Source organism: Elgaria multicarinata, chromosome 9 (genome assembly GCF_023053635.1).
Source record: "Elgaria multicarinata webbii isolate HBS135686 ecotype San Diego chromosome 9, rElgMul1.1.pri, whole genome shotgun sequence".
NCBI classification, from domain to species: domain Eukaryota; kingdom Metazoa; phylum Chordata; class Lepidosauria; order Squamata; family Anguidae; genus Elgaria; species Elgaria multicarinata.
This window is the reverse complement of record NC_086179.1, coordinates 1,224,468-1,241,290: the sequence shown is the minus strand read 5'-3', so window position 1 is coordinate 1,241,290 and position 16,823 is coordinate 1,224,468. Positions and strand designations below refer to the sequence as shown.

At 53.5% G+C, this 16,823-nt stretch overlaps 1 protein-coding gene across 1 annotated transcript; it reads right to left on the bottom strand.

The window, feature by feature from the left end:
• Positions 1 to 8,385: 8,385 nt before the first annotated feature.
• Positions 8,386 to 16,502, bottom strand: GARIN1B (golgi associated RAB2 interactor 1B). The gene is made up of 6 exons (XM_063134265.1): positions 16,362 to 16,502; positions 14,388 to 14,566; positions 12,473 to 12,734; positions 11,536 to 11,624; positions 9,771 to 9,829; positions 8,386 to 8,609 (listed from the first exon to the last, which is right to left on the bottom strand). Exons 1-6 carry the CDS (start codon positions 16,500 to 16,502, stop codon positions 8,386 to 8,388), a joined length of 954 nt encoding a protein of 317 aa, XP_062990335.1.
• Positions 16,503 to 16,823: the final 321 nt, after the last annotated feature.

The window sequence follows — 16,823 nt, the reverse complement described above, 5'->3', positions numbered from 1 at the left end:
TAGCTCCGGGATGTCTGTGAGCTGAGAGGCGGAGGTGCTTTGTAGCCTTGCCCGAGGGAGGGGCTGGACAGGTAAAAAGGGGCCTTTTGGTGAACCCCATGGTGTGTCTATAGCCACCTGCAAACAAAGGCTCTGGGCGGATCCTGTCCCCCTCCCCCGATCCACGCATGCCAACCTGGGCAGGTGCCAAGGGGAGGGGTGGACCGTGGACAACACCAGGAGAGGAGAGGAGAGGAGAGGAGAGGAGATGCCCTTCAGCTCCCCCCTTACCTCCGTTCCTGTGGGAGCTTAAATGTATTGTATTTCTTTATTTACAGTCAACAGACCAATATAAAACAAGAAGATGCACCATTATATCAAACAATACAAAGCAGGGATAAAGAAAGACGAGGGAGTGTTACAAATGAGGCATGAAACAGAAAACAAACCAGAGCACATACAAGAAAATGCAATGGAAAACGGCCGTCGTTGTCATCACCCCTGGAAATGGCTGCAAAAGCACAGAGCCACAAACTTCTACCAAAGGTCTTTCGGAGGAGGCAGGATTTGCTTCCTCTTCGAAAAGGAAAGGAGGGCGCAGAAATGGGGTGTGCCTGAGCTGCGGAGAGACCAGGAGATGCCAACCCCAAGAAGCCACGCTAGAAGCGTCAACACCGACCCATGGAATTGTTGCTTAGCCTTTGATAGAACGAACAGGGACACACAGCAGGAACGAGGAGGGTCCCTTCGCTCTTGGTTGGATTTTTTTACAGTGGGAGGCTGTATGGTCATGATTAAGGAGGCGCCGGACATAGTTGCATCAGGCGTTTCTCGGATCTGTTCTGTTCTTGTTGGAGACACACATTTATTATTTATTTATTTATTTATTACATTTTTATACCGCCCAATAGCCGAAGCTCTCTGGGCGGTTCATAATGACATCTGTTGTGGTATTTTGGATAATGGAGAATAAAAAGCAGTAAATGACACTAGAAACACAGTATACGGAATGCAAGCTTGCCCCAACAGTGATCAATGCGCATCAATGCTGATAAAGAGCACAAGGGTCAATCGATCCTGGGGGATGGGGTAAAGGAACACATGGACCCCTTTTCCGAACTTTCCCCCCAACTCCCCCCTCCTCCCCAAAAACCTTGTACAGAGGCTGTTGGGTGAAGTGCACCTTTGATACAATGACCTCTGTAAAATGTGTTTTAAAACAAAGGGACCCATTTGTCCCCCTACTGCTGCCACATTGGGGGGGGGGGGACACAAGCAGCTGACTGACTGAGATTGGCAGACAAGTGGGTGGGGGGAATAGCCAGGCAGCAAAGCAGCCATGGTGGTGGGCCAGAAGGGCATTTTCTTGCCCAGTGCATCCCTCTCAGGTTGCCAATAAAGCTAAAGCAGCAGCCAGATGGCAGGAAGGTTGCATTCCAAGTGTGTGTGTGCATGTAAAAATATATAATTTATCTCCTCTTGTGCTGGCTATTTAATCATAGAATAGTAGAGTTGGAGGGGGCCTACAAGGCCATCCAGTCCAACCCCCTGCTCAATGCAGGAATCCACCCTAAAGCATCCCTGACAGATGGTTGTCCAGCTGCCTCTTGAAGGCCTCTAGGGTGGGAGAGCCCACCACCTCCCTAGGTAACTGGTTCCATTTTCGTACTGCTCTAACAGTCAGGAAGTTTTTCCTGATGTCCAGCTGGAATCTGGCTTCCTGTCACTTGAGCCCATTATTCCGTGTCCTGCACTATGTGAGGATCAAGAAGAGATCCTGGCCCTCCTCTGTGTGACAACCTTTCAAGTATTTCAAGAGTGCTCTCATGTCTCCCCTCAATCTTTTCTTCTCCAGGCTAAACATGCCCAGTTCTTTCAGTCTCTCTTCATAGGGCTTTGTTTCCAGACCCCTGATCATCCTGGTTGCCCTCCTCTGAACACGCTCCAGCTTGTCTGCGTCCTTCTTGAATTGTGGAGCCCAGAACTGGACGCAATACTCTAGATGAGGCCTAACTGTTTGTTGCTTGGGCAATTGCTCCTGAGTAATCCAGACACGCATAAACTGGATTGTTTTACTGTGCTGCTTCTTGCTGTTACTTCTGAAGAGTTTGAGATTAGGAGGGCTGGGGGGATGCTCAAACAAGGAGTTGAATTTTAGAATTTTCTGGCCATGCTTACTCCTGAGTAATCCAGTCCTCCTTATTTGCATCAGTGAAAGAGATGGAGTTTGGATGTTTTTCTATGTGGCTCTGAGGATATCATTATCCTCAGAGCTGTTGCACCTGTGTCCTGCTTGTGGGTTCCTGGTCGACAGCTGGCTGGCCCCTGTGTAAACAGAGTGCTGGACTAGATGGGACCCCTGGTCTGATCCAGCATCAGGGCTCTTCTTACCATTATCTCACATTTCGCAATGGATTGGGGATGGGTCCAAACTGCTCTTCTGGGTTGTTGCTCTGAGGAGGATACCATTGTCATCATGATTTTTTCTTGTGACTTTGTGAATTCCCAGCCAGTATTGTTTTGCACTTATGATCTCAAAGACAATTGATTATCTGTTGTTTGTGGATCAGGAGTAGGAGTGTGTGTGTGTGTGTGTGTGTGTGTGTGTGTGTGTGTGTGTGTGAGAGAGAGAGAGAGAGAGAGAGAGAGAGAGAGAGAGAGAGAGAGATCAGTAAATGAAAAGTGAAACTGTGGAAGTGGGTCTCATGTTGCAGGTTGTTAATCTGCAATGAGGCAGAGTCTGGGGCTGGATCTCTGAGGGCCCCTTCCCTCATTGGAGCAATGTCTCTGTCCTTGGAGGGGTTTTCCGAGCAATCCTACAGTCCCTCGGTTGCTCACCCAAGGACCATGGGATCGTTCTCTTAAAACATTTTTTTCACTTCCCTATCTGGATTAACGTTCCGTACACTGGCTGGACTGCTGTGGAGTTTGTAGTCCATAGCATTTGGAGGACACCAAAGGTTGGGAAAGAATAGCTCAGGCCATCGTAGGAAATTAAAACAGTGGCCACACCCAACTACCCAGGCAATTGTTTTAATGGAGCAGGCCACAGAGCAGGTATCAACAGCCAGCCCAAAGATGCTTGTGTTGACAGTGGCCCTGAGCTCAGCTGCTTTCTCCTGATGATCCATGTGGCATCCTTGTACAAAAAGAAATCCAGGCAAAGGAGAATCCATATTTATATATCTATATGGCTTCTCTAACACTTGGCATCACCTTTGGCATTCCACCTCCTGCACTGAGGAGCCATTCAGCAGGGCACCAAAAGCAGCTTTGCCGGTCCAGGATCAGGATGCAGGTTTTAAAACTTTGGCAAATATTGATCTGGGATGGGAAGGGAGTTCCTGGGCTCCATAAGCCCCCAAATCCTTGCTTACACAACTGGGAGAAGAGCTCTGAGCTTCAACGTAAGCCAAGCAAGGCCACAAGGGCATTCTGTCCATCGAAAGGCCCTGGGGGCACCGAAGCCAGGTGCAGCAGAGGACAGCAGGGCTGCCAGTCGCTGCAAAGAGGGGAATTCTAGCAGGTGTGGCTTTACTCACCCCCTCTGCACCACTACTAGAACATAAGACTGTGTTCGCAGTTTGGGGGTGCTCCTGGATCCGTCGCTCCAAATGACAGCCCAGATAGATGCGACAGCCAGGAGTGCCTACTATCAGCTTCGGCTGATACGCCAGCTGCGCCCCTTCTTAGAGTCAGAAGACCTAACGACAGTAGTGCACTCGCTGGTAACCTCAAGGCTCGACTTCTGCAATGCGCTCTACATAGGGCTACCATTGTACCTAGTTCGGAAACTTCAACTAGTTCAAAATATGGCAGCCAGGTTGGTCACCGGTACACCTAGGAGTGACCACATTACACCAGTCTTAAAATCACTCCACTGGCTGCCAATTAGTTTCCGGGCAAAGTACAAAGTGTTGGTCATCACCTTTAAAGCCCTAAATGGTTTGGGTCCAGGTTACCTGCGGGATCGCCTTCTCCCATATAGTCCGCCCCGCACACTCAGGTCCTCTAGGGTTAACTTACTTCAGTCAGCTAAAACTAGGCTGACATCAGTTTCCCAGAGGACCTTTTCTTCTGTCGCCCCCAGATTGTGGAATGGCCTGCCGGAGGAGATTCGTAAAATTAACACTATGTGTGATTTTAAGGCAGCTTTAAAGACTAGACTTTTCCGGCAGGCCTATCCAGATCAATGTTAAATCATGATTTTTTAAAGATGTATTGATTCCTGTTCTAATGTTGTTCCCCGCCTCGATCCAAAGGGAGAGGTGGGTAAGGAATAAATTATTTATTTATTATTATTATTATTAAAAACACAGGAAGAGCCCCGCAGAATGACACAAACCTACAGCACCTTTTACGTGGCTTTTCAGCCCCCTCACTTACTGCCCTCCGTCTGTGTGTGTGTGTGAGAGAGAGGACATGTGTTGCACCCCTTACCCAAAGTGCCAGCTCCTCAACAGCAGGACGTAGTAGACAACAAGTCGGTGTGTGTGATAACTCCAACCTTATGATATAGGCCAATGATATAGACCGTGCAAGAGCAGCTGTATTTGGATGGCTTTAAAAGGGGGTTGGATAAATTCCTGGATAAGAAGGCTATCAATGGCTACTGATCGCAACGGCTATGTGCTACATCCAGTATCCGAAGCAGTAAGCCGATGTGCACCAGTTGCTGGGGAACATGGGTGGGAGGGTGCTGTTATACCATGTCCTGCTTTGTTGGTCCCTGGTCAACAGCTGGTTGGCCACTGTGTGGAAAGAAAGCTGGACTAGAGGGACCCTTGGTCTGATCCAGCATCAAGGCTCTTCCGATGTTCTTATGGCAAGATATGAAGGTTAAAGCTACTTGTTGTTCAAGCTGGCTGGGATGAGAGCAATCTTATTATTATTATTATTATTATTATTAATTTATTTATATAGCACCATCAGTGCCTGCCCATTGCTAGGGCTCGTGATTTTCCTCTGCAGGACGGAGTAAATGCTTTTGAAGACACTGGACCATGTCCAGAATATAAGGAATTGATGGGACTCTAGATTCTTTCTTGCGACCCTCCCAAGGCAGAACCTCACCGCAGACCGAGCCAGACAGGGGCTGCAGGGCCAGGCTGCTATGGAGTCACACTCACTGCTGACCTTACCTTGATAAGATAGATGCCGGGGCTGCCAGTAGCTGAAAGGGTGCGTGCTTTGTAGAAGATTTGCTTCAAAGGAGTGGGCTTTGCTTCCATTTGCTTTTATGATTCCGTTAACTTGTGTTCTGTTTATTGCCTCTGAATATCCAAAATGACCCATTGCCTGTTGGCAAAACTGTGCCCTCTCCCACCACTTGTGAAATGCAAAGATGGGATGATTGTGCTATTGCTACTGCTGTGGTGGAGGGCGTTCTTATTCATTTAGGAATGACACAAAGCGACAGCACCTTTTGCGTGGCTTTCTGGCCCCCTCACTTACTGCCCTCCGTCTCTGTGTGTGTGTGTGTGTGTGAGAGAGAGAGAGAGAGAGAGAGAGAGAGAGAGAGAGTGCATGGTGTTTGCAATAAAATGGGTTCTTGTTCTCAAAAACATTTGGCACATTGTATCTCATAGACTTTCAGATGCCACAAACCCAAACACTATTGTTTTTGCTTCAACAGATTAGTTGCCCCTTTGGAGCAGAGATGCAGAACATCTTTCAGCCGGAGGGCCAAATTTTGCTTTAGAGGAGATGTGGAAGGCTGCCTTCCAGTGATGGGCAGGGCTGAAGGCAAAAAAGTTGTGGCCAAAATACCAAAAATTACCAGCCCATTTCAGTTTAAATCTTGTACTGTCAATAACTGAGGCTAACATGAAGCATTTCAAACTCAAAGAGCTTCTCTACATGGAACAATTTATTGCATGCTCATGCTTGGCCACTCATGGAAGTTTATGGGTCCTTTACATGGCACCATCAACCTACAAGACATCTCCTGTGCCTTCCCCCAGTTATCCCGCTTTTAAAAAGATCAGAGATAAGGCAATGTGATTTCCTCTTAAGGCAGAGATGCCGTTGCCACCAGATGCCCGTGCTCCTCGTCCTCCTCTTTCTCATCACTACTCCCACTTTCTGGCTGGACAGGTGGAGAACAGGGAGCAGGCAGGCAGGGGCAGCTCCATCTCCTCCCCCCCCCTCTGTGGTCTGGGCCGGAGTGAGAGGCAGGTCAACAAGCAGGTTGCCAGAGGAAGACCTCCTCCAGGGCGCTTTTGTCAGTGGACCCCGGCTGTTGCGTGGACCCTCGGAAGGTGCCCAACCATGCCTGTCCTTGCCGCCAGCCTTGCTGCAGGTGAACCTTCCTCTTGGTCCCGAAGGCCCATTGCTGCCCCAAGGCTTTCTGGTTCTCAGTGAGATACACCTACTGACTTAGGGGGGGTGCAGCTATAGTTGATGATACTCCAGGCCAAGCCTGGGGTCTGCCGCCCCCTGCTGGACTCCTAGCACATCCTCACCACACACTAACTTTGTGTGCTTTCTCTACAGGCTGCTGATTTGTCTGGAAAAAGCTTTACCTGGAGCCAGCTGCTAGGAAGGCTCAGTCCCCAGAACCTGTCTTGTAGAATCATAGAAGAGTTGGAAGGGGCCTATAAGGCCATCGAGTCCAACCCCCTGCTCAATGCAGGAATCCACCCTAAGGCATCCCTGACAGATGGTAGTCCAGCTGCCTCTTGAATGCCTCCAGTGTGGGAGAGCCCACAACCTCCCTAGGTAACTGGTTCCATTGTCATACTGCTCTAACAGTCAGGAATTTTTTCCTGATGTCCAGCTGGAAGCTGGCTTCCTGTCACTTGAGCCTGTTATTCCGTGTCCTGCACTCTGGGAGGATTGAGAAGAGATCCTGGCCCTCCTCTGTGTGACAACCTTTCAAGTACTTGAAGAGTGCCATCATGTCTCCCCTCCATCTTCTCTACTCCAGGCTAAACATGCCCTGTTGTTTCAGTCTCTCCTCCTAGGGCTTTGTTTCCAGGCCCCTGATCATCCTGGTTACCCTCCTCTGAACCCACTCCAGCTTGTCTGCATCCTTCTTGAAGTGTGGTGCCCAGAACAGTAGATAGGAAGGGTATAAATTGAAATGATAATAAATGAATCAGCTGCTGCCATATAGGATGAGGACAGCCACCGTCTTTAAATGGTCCATCAAAAGAAGAGAAATGGACAAATTCAGCCGAGATAACTAAATGGAATTTCCATGTTTAGGGCTGCTGCTTTAGTGTGCATTTCCCAGAAGCAGCACCTGACCAGCCGCTACTGGGAAGAGGATACTGGCTCCTCCTGGGTCTGATCCTGCCACAAGGCTCTTCGTCAGGAAGGATACAGAGCAGGGGCCATCAACTGGCCTTGCCCAAAGCCCTCCAGATGTGTTGGGACTACAACTCCCATAATCCCCAGCCCACTAGGGGGGTTGTAGCCCAACACATTGGGAGGGTGCCAGGTTGGGCGAGGCTGCCCTGGCCTGTAGTCAGAGTGCAGGAAGCGTCAGAAATGGGCAGGTGACGTGGTGCCCTAATCCCCGCTGTCAGCAGCCCCAGAGAGAGGCGGCCACAAGCGCTCCCACCTTGCCCAAATATTTGCTCTCCCAAGCTGCTGGAACCCGTCTCCCTCTCCCTGATTGCTCTGCTTCATGGGACCATGAAACCGTCTCCTCTCCCAGCCAAGAGGCTCTTCCCAGAAGAATGCCTTCCCCACCACCACCGCCTCCGCCTCCGCAGGATGCTGCCTGTGCCTTCGCTCCTCTCCTTCCCAGAAAGAACACAGCAAAACTCCACAAGCTTCTGCCTTTGATTGCTGCTCTCGTGTCCCTGACTCACTCAAAGCCTTTGAGATTTTTTGGGCTAAACAAACAATACAAACAAACATCTCTTCCCCAATCAACTTATTTCCAAAAGAAGAGGGCTGGAGGATGGACACCCTGCAACACCCCCCACCCAAGGGTGCCCACCACAGTTGCATCTCCTCTCTGGGGCAACGTGCAGTTCCTAGCTCCCCTGGCCCTCACCCCACAGGATATCATTATGGGGTGGTGGGCGGGCAGGGGATACCCCTCCTTCACCCCAGTCCTAGAAATCAGGGTGTGTGTGTGGAGGGGGGAACCTTCGAATTGCCTCCACTTCCTCTTCCTCCTCCCAGGGGCACACTCGTGCCAGGCAGGGATCTGAGCAGGGGGCACCTGCCAAGTACCAGAAGAGGCGTGATTGATTGCACCCTGACAACCCAAAGAGCCCCCCCCCTCCACCGCCCACCACAGGAGTGTCAGCCACCACTCGGCTCATGCCCAGCCAGATAGATTTATTATGCTTTAGCTCTCTCACTCTAGTCTCGGCCAGCCGGTGCACGGCCCAGCCTGCAGCTGGCGTCGGGGTTGGGGGGGCTCTCCCCTGGGTCGCTCGCCCGGCTCTACTTCCAGCCCGCAGCAGCCAGGCTGCTGAGGCGGCAAAGAGGCTGCAGCCAGGAAGGCGTCTCTTGCTGCCACATCCCGGGGCTTCTTCCTTCCAACCAGGGCAGAAGGTCAAAATCCGAATCGCTGGACCTGGGTTCGCCACCGCGCCTCAGGTGGGCCCTGGGCAGCCGCCCTTTGCACCGTGCGCACACCAGGGATGGAGGCATGTCGTAGAACAGAACTGCGAGGAAAAGCGGGGGGCGGGGGAGTGAGCGAAGGCCGGCAGCAGGGCCCCCACCACGCCGGCAGCCAGCTCGAGAGGCCCCCTGCTGCAAGAGGGCCACGTGGGAGGCCTTGGCTGCCCCTCAGTGCTCCTATTCGCCCGGGGGGGGGGGGGCTCAGAAAGCGCCCCCTGCAGCTGAACAGGGGAAGAGGGGCGAGTAGTCACGGCTGCGAGCGGCCGGAGCTAAATGGGACCCCCACGTCCACGAGGGCGCCTGCGGCCACGCACGGGGCGCGTTTCGGGGCTGGCCTCGGCCTTTGGAGCCTGCTGTGCGTGTCGTGGAGGCTGCTTTCAGTGGGCAACAGAGAGAGAGAGGGGGGGGAAGAAAACTGAAACAGCGTCTGATGGGTTTCTCCCACATCCCTCCCAAAAGCGCTTGGACTGGAAGGAAGCAAGGAGCCATCCCCTGATTGGAAGCCAGCGTTGTCAGTCGCAAACTGCACCCCCTTCCTCCCCCTCCCCCGCCCTGTAAGATTTCCTACTTACAGGTCAAAACGGCATCAGATTGGGAGACGACCGTAGAAACGCCCCCGAGGCTCCACGGGGCGTCCGAAGCCTCGGGACCGGCCCGGAGTCTGCTTTGGACCCGAGTCGCCCTGGCTTCCAGAGGAGTCCCCATATCTCCGAAGCCGGGCTGTCTCCCTCCGAGGCCTGCCCAGCCCGACGGTGATGGAGACCACGCCGCAGAGCCAAGCGCGCTGTGGGTTTTCCAGGGCTGCATCCCGGCGGAGGAGCCCTCCCAGGGCGGAGGCTTGGCTCCACCTAGAGGCGGAGGGTCACGGAGCGCGAAGGGCGGGCCTCGGGGAAGAAGGCGGCCTTCCCTCCCGGGAGCCGGGCCGCGGCTGCGCCATCCTCGAAGCCGGGCAGCGCCGTCGCCCTTGGTGGGCAGCCGGCCTCCGGCCTCTTCCCCCCGCCCTGCCGTCCCCTCAATATCCCTTTAGCCAGAGAGGCCGGAGGGAGGGGGGCTGCTCCTGGCATTCTGACATGCAATGCCCAGAGACCCTCCCCTAAGGCCCCCCCCCACTTGTACCTCTGGGACTCACAAGACTTTAGTCCCCTCCCCTGGCGGGTCTAAGGGGCGCTGGCCAACCGGACGGTGAGGTGGGAGGAGCGTCTTACCTTTAATGTCATTGGACAGGGCGGACACTTCCTCCAGGACATCTCCCTGAAATGACACCCTGGCAGGACAGGAGAGACAAAGCCCCATAAGGATATGATCCATCCCTTAAAATCAGACTACCAACAAAATCTATTTCAATAAAGCTCACGAGAATGATTTGAAAACAAAGACAGAAAAACAACCACCCCGTTTTTCAGGAACTGATGTTCATGCCACAATAGGCAAGTGTCTGAAGGTGACCCACTGCCCCCGCCCCAATGTACGTCTGATTGCCAGGACTGTCCTATAAGGCATTTTTGCTGCCAGGGGCTGGGGTGCGACTCCTGGGTTTTCTGTCCATTCGGCCACGTCAAGTCTGAACGGTGGCAGCAGCTCACCAGAGCCACAGCTACAGCCAATCCTCCTAGCCATGGGGCTGCCCCAGGGGAAAGGCCGCCCCAAGAGGCTTCGCTGCATGAGGCAACGGGCAGGATGGCGCCTCCCACCCATTCCACACACAGAAGGTCACCAGGCTGGCACTGGATGTTTACTTCAACACTGGCGACGGGGCAGCGCCATGCAGAAGAAGCCGTAAGGAGCACACGGCTCTGTTGTCCAACAGAAGGGAACAGGCTGGGGCTCAGGAGGTGTGGCCAGGGGACAAGTGCCACTGTGGCCTCCTAGCAACTGCCGCCTGAGGCAGTGCCAAGCGGGGCCTCTCCTGATCAGCTGTGGTGGCCCCAGACGTTGGTGAAGAACAGCAGCTTCAGCATTGCTTATTTATTGATGATGATGATAATGATGATGATAATGATTTGTAAACTGCCCAGAGAGCTTCAGTTATTGGGCGGTACCGAAATCTAGAGTATTGCGCCCAGTTCTGGGCTCCACAATTCAAGAAGGACGCAGACAAGCTGGAGCGTGTTCAGAGGAGGGCAACCAGGATGATCAGGGGTCTGGAAACAAAGCCCTATGAAGAGAGGCTGAAAGAACTGGGCATGTTTAGCCTGGAGAAGAGAAGATGGAGGGGGGACATGAGAGCACTCTTCAAATACTTAAAAGGTTGTCACACAGAGGAGGGCCGGGATCTCTTCTCGATCCTCCCTGACTGCAGGACACGGAATAACGGGCTCAAGTTAAAGGAAGCCAGATTCCGGCTGGACATCAGGAAAAACTTCCTGACTGTTAGAGCAGTGCGACAATGGAATCAGTTACCTAGGGAGGTTGTGGCCTCTCCCACACTAGAGGCCTTCAAGAGGCAGCTGGTTGTAGGGTGGATTCCTTTCTCTTTCCTAAAGCTTTTAAAACTTGATGTTGTTTGGACTTTATACTGTTAGTTTTACCCTACCCTGTGCCTGTTTACCCTACCCTGTGCCTGTTTGCATTCTCTTCCCCTCCTTATTGTTTTACCATGATTTAATTAGAATGTAAGCCTAAGCGGCAGGGTCTTGCTATTTACTGTTTTACTGTTTTACTCTGTACAGCACCATGTACATTGATGGTGCTATATAAATAAATAATAATAATAAATAATAATAATTCCTGTATTGAGCAGGGGGTTGGACTCGATGGCCTTGTAGGCCCCTTCCAACTCTGCTATTCTATGATTCTATGATAAACAAAACAAAAAACAGAGCAGAGATCTAAAAAGCAAAGCAGGCCAAGCGGAGAACATGATTACATTTGAAATGCCCACAGGCAAAGCCATCAGATTTAACTTGGTGCCGACATATGAGCCACTGACCTGTTTGGTAGAAGCCCCACCGCCGCGCATCCACCACTCACCTTCTTCGCCTCTCATTCCTCCTCAGCGGTGCTCCTGAGATTTGGGAGAGGACACCGGACATCTTCTTCCCGACCAGCCGCATCACACTCTGGCTCCGTGGCCCTACGTCAGGGTACTGTTGGCACATGAAAGAGCCAGGGATGTTGCCATGACATCAGGGGCCGCCTCTCCCCCCCCCCCGTGTCCAATGAGTGCCACCAAGAGCAGCCCACCCAGGCTCAGCAATGCAGCCCAGGGGGCGGAGCTGTTGTAGAGCAGCCCCACACCGCAGAGGGAGAGGGAGGCCGCGGCGCCATCTCATGGGGTGGACCAAGTTATCTCCACATATTGCGGTTATTGTTACTTCACTTCTTGCTTTTAGGTGTGCAATTAGATGCACATTATTTTGCCTGGATCCTAAGGGGGTCCGCTGGGGCAGGGGGCTGCTCTTAGATCTTTCTGATGCCACCAACTGACCTTCTGTGGATTTGTTTAATAATTGTGACACCTTTATCTGCCATTTTTGTATCCTGCTCTTCACCCAATGAACTCATAGCAGCAGCATTGAAGTGAAGGCCATCTCATTATAGCTGCACATCAACCCTGGGAGGCGGGTGAAGCCAAAAGACTGTTCCTGGCTGCTCGAGGTGGCCCAGCACCATTGGGCACGAAGGCAAAGGGCAGATACATTTTGTAAAGGTGTTTTCAGGGAGCAAAAACATGCAGAACGATGTGTTCGCTGCTGCCCTACAACCAGGGGGCAACCCTAGGGGCAGGTGGGAAAAGGGTACGCTTCCCTGGGGATTGGGGCAGGGGGACCCACCTGGGCTGCAAGCCCATGTCCATGAGGCTTGGATATAGATCATGCCTGGCCATGCGTGAGCACTGCAGAGTCGTTTCCCAGGTGCCGCCCAGGGTTTGCTGCCGCTGCCGCTCCCGCCACAGCCCCTCCCTTACCTCTGCAGAGGAGCTGCTGCCCGAGGGGCTGCTTCCGCCGCTGGGGACCAGGCTGTGCCGGATGCGGATGGAGGGGTCCTTGGTGGTGATGGAGAGCCCCCGCTGCAAGATCTCTGCCAGGCGGCTCCAGAGGGCGAAGACACCGTAGGGATACTCGTGGTGCAGCTGCAGGTAATAGACTTTCCTGCTCACCGTCTGAACCCGTAAGATGCGCTGGACGGGATCATGAACAGACAGCCGGACGTAGCGGAGGGGGAGCAGCCTGGGGCAAAGCGTTGAGGATGGTCAGAATCGGGGCACAGGGCAAGGTCGTCCAGAGGTGCCCCTGGAGAAGGCCCAGGCCTCGGAGGGGCAAGCCTCCTTGGTGGCTGGGAAAAAGGCTCCTGGGCTGCCACAGGGTGGCCAGTGACGCCTGAAGGGCCATGGCCGTGGCAGACCTTGAGCTCCAATTGAGAGGACGCAGCCGTTCATGAGGCCAGGGCAGGAGTGCCACTCTGCCATAGGCCAGCCTTCTCCAACTGGGTGCCTTCCAGATGTGCTGACTACAAACCCTATCATCCGCAGACACCATGCCCATTACGGGATGATGCCATCCAGCGCATCTGGAAGGCACCAGGTTGGGGAAAGCTACACTCACGGTACTCACGGCTTGGACACATTATCTTTCCACTGATAGTGGATCAGACCAAGAGTCCATCATTCTGTTCTAGATTAGGGTGGGAAAGACGATGGGAATTGTCTTGGCCTACAACTCCCATCATCCCCTTCCATTGGTTACGTTGGCTAGGGCTGATGCAAGGCATAGGCCAAAATGTCTAGAGGGCCACACGTGGCGCCCAGAGGGGACTGTGCAAAGTTATAGGCGGACTTGCCACTTGGGAAGTCCTGAGCATAATCCTCGTGGTTCAGAAGCTGCCTGCAGCCACGTCAATACTAACATGAGGTACCACAGTTATTTTACTGCCTGCTGTAAAATAACATTTCTGTAGCTCTGAGAGTCTGCTGGGCTTCGTGTGGAACACGTGGCAGCGCCATGCAGTCCCAGCACAGAGAAGGGCGATGGGATGAGCCTGACAGGATGGGGGAAAGGCCCTGAGGGTGGGACAAGGAGAAGCTGGGGCCAGGAGAGCAGAGGGGCTGCTAGAGTGGGACTTTGGGGCAGACGTCCGGAGGGCTCACGCAGGAAAAAGAGCCAGAGGCCCCCAGATGCAACAGGGCTGGCTGACCCCATTCGGAACTATACCCATTTCTGCCCACCCTCAGAAGGACATTCTGGACTGACAGCCATCTCAGCCAATGAGGGGGATGGAACTCGCAATAATTTATTTATTTATTTATTGCATTTCTATAGTGCCCAATAGCTGAAGCTCCCCGGGCGGTTCACAATAAGTTGTGGTCTCCATACAGTTGGATCTGGAGGGGAGGCAGAAGCCTGCAGGGGAGGGAGTGACTCCCTGGCAGGCTCCCAAAGGGATGGATGGATGAGCAACGCGGCTGGAGCGCTCTCAGTGGGGCATCGAAAGGAAAAGGGAGCAGGCACCCAGGCAGGGACGAGATCCCCTCTTCAGCAGAAGCCGAGGGGAGCAGCCAGGGCTCAGGAGGGTAAAGCCCCACCTGTGAACAGAGCGAACGTCCCCAGCCTGGTGCCCTCCTGTTGTTTTGGAGAGCAGCTCCCAGCATTCTTGAGCTGAAGGACATTGGAGTCCAAAACATCTGTGGGCACCAGGTTGGGGAAGGCCGCAGCGGGGGGCGCGGAGCACTCCCTTTACGCTATTGCAGAAGGATGGAGGTTGCCTTCCATTTGATTGGCCCCAAGGGCCGGTGAGGGGGGGGTGTCAAGGGAGGCACATTTCCGCTCAAGGGCAAACACGGAACAGCAAACTCCACGCCAGGTCAACTCCACCCCCCACTTTACCTGGTCAGGTCTATAACCGGCCGCCTTGGAGCCTCGCTGTTGCCCCTCATCACGGGCATCCGTTGCCTGGCCATCAGCAGAACATTGGGGAGTGGGAGGCAGGGGTCAGAGGAGGTCACGCCCATGATCACGATGGTGGGCGTGTTGGTGATGTCTACCCATTTCCCCTTCTTTGTGACCTGTTGAGGAAGTTCCCCTGGCTGAGGCCCCATTGAAAACAGTTGAGATGCATCCAGCCACACCTGGCACGCAGCACCCACCGGGCACCCCTCCTGCCTCGCCCAGCTGCCGGCTGATGCCGCCACCCATCCAAAGGCCAAGGCTGGGGTGGGTGGAAAGAAGGAGGCGGGGGAGGGCAGCAGCCTGCCTCCGATGCAGAGGCTCAGGTGAAGGTGGCCAGCAGGCAGGAGACCATGGGCTTTCACGCAGCTCCTGAGGAAGCGCTGGAGCTCCTGCAGCAGCACTGCTACGTGCAAGTACGCCCTCTAGCTGGGTGCCTCCTCACAAGTAATTCCCTTGCTGTTCTTTGGAGAGTTGAACTGCAAAGAGCAGGATGGGACACTTACGAAGACAAGGAGCGATGATCAAGGAAACAGACTTCCCCTCTTCAGCAGGAGCTGAGCTGCTGCAGAACCTGCTTTGCAAACCACCCTCTACCACCTCCTCCTCCTCCTCCTCCTCCTCCTCTTCCTCCTCCTGGGAAATGCTATGGGCTTTGCTGTGGACCTGCCCTTTGAAGACCACGTTACTGAAACCCATGCACGTTCTTAAACACATGCCCCATTGCCCAGCACAAATGTTCTACTTTTGAGGAGAAGTAGACCCTCCCACCACAATGCAGGTAGAGGCACATCAGAAAGCCAGACAAAGAGCAGCACCAAATCCTGTTCAGCCACACAGCTCTCTGGGCAACCCTGGGCCTGTCACTCCCCGTCAGCCTAACTTACCTCACAGGATCATTGATGTAGAAATGGAGTCGGGGGGGGGGGGGGGAACAGAGAAACATGCATGAGGCCTTGAGTTACTCTGGGGGTGGGGAGAGAAGCAGGCCATAAATATATGATCTGGCCCTCAAAGAACCTTTTGGATGGTAGAGACCAACCCAAGTTACCAAGAATGTAAGAAGAGCCCTGATGGTGGATCAGACCAAGAGTCCATCATTCTGTTCACAAAAGCAGGACATGTTCCTCACAAGCAGGACATGAGTGCAACAGCACCTTCCCACCCACGTTCCCCAGCAACTGGTGCAAAATAGGCTTACTGCCTCGATACCGGAAGTAGCATATAAGCCATCAGGACTAGTAGTCATTGATAGCCTTCTCCTCCAGGAATTTATCCAACCCCTTTTAAAGCCATCCAAACTGGTGGCCATCACTACGTCCTGTGGTAGCAAATGTCGTAGTTCAACTATGCACTGTGTGAAGAAACGATTCCTGCAATGAGCAGGGGGCTGGACTTGATGGCCTTATAGGCCCCTTCCAACTCTACTATTCTATGCTTCCTTTTATCTGTCCTGAATCTCCCACCCATCAGCTTCATGGGATGACCTGCTTGGGTTCTAGTATTTTGGGAGAGGGAGAAAAATGTCTCCTTATCCACATTCTCCACGTCAGGCATAATTCTGTACACCTCTATCCTGTCCCCATTTTTTCCAAGCTAAACAATCCCAGTTGTAGAAACCTTCCCTCATAGGGGAGATGCCCCAATCTGCATCACTTTACACCTGCTTACATGGAACCGCGTTTGCCATTTGGAGAGATGCTTTTCTCCCCGTTTGGAGAGATCCTTTTCTCCCCGTTTGGAGAGATCCTTTTGGAGCTCCTCACCTGTTTCCAAGTGCCCTAAGTAACGCTGTTCATCATTCCACACCCAGCCAAGCCTTCCTCCTCCTCCTCCCCAGATCCTGCTTTTGGAAGCAGCAACGAGATCAGACCGTGCTCCTTCTGCCACTGATTTAGGAGACCCGGGACATACCTGGATGAAGTTGCTCTCAAACACAGCCGAGTCAGGGAAAAGGTTGTAATCTGGAGAGTGAACCAGCTGGCAGAGCACCCCCTCTTCCAGGCCCAGCACCCTGCCAGCATCTTGGCTGCCAGCCAGGGCCCCTTTAGCCATGGGGGTGTCCGAGAGCAGGACTCAATGGGGTACACATGCCTTTCGGGATTCCACCTCCAAGCTGCCAGCTGTGGCCCTGCCAGGCTCAGCTGGTCAGCCAGCAGGGGGCAGTTGAGCTGGGCACCGGGCCAAGCAGGCAGCTCAGATGCCCTGTGCATCACCAGGACACTCTGAGGAGGGGAGGGGCTCCCTGGCTGGGGCTGTGATGTCACACTGGCCAGAAGGTGTGGCTTGTGCCTTGGAGATGGCCCTGGCCATGCAGACTGCAGGGCGTCCAACCACAGGAGGCACGAGAGTTTCACCGTTCTTCTGTTCCAAGGA

Coding starts and splice junctions, on each gene's coding strand:
- GARIN1B (XM_063134265.1), bottom strand. CDS start 16,502: ATGGCTAAAGGGGCCCTGGCTGGCAGCCAAGATGCTGGCAGGGTGCTG. Junction 12,735..14,387: donor CCGGTTATAGACCTGACCAG/GTAAAGTGGGGG, acceptor GCTTTGCCCCAG/GCTGCTCCCCCTCCGCTACG. Junction 8,610..9,770: donor CCTGTCCAATGACATTAAAG/GTAAGACGCTCC, acceptor TTTTCCTCGCAG/TTCTGTTCTACGACATGCCT.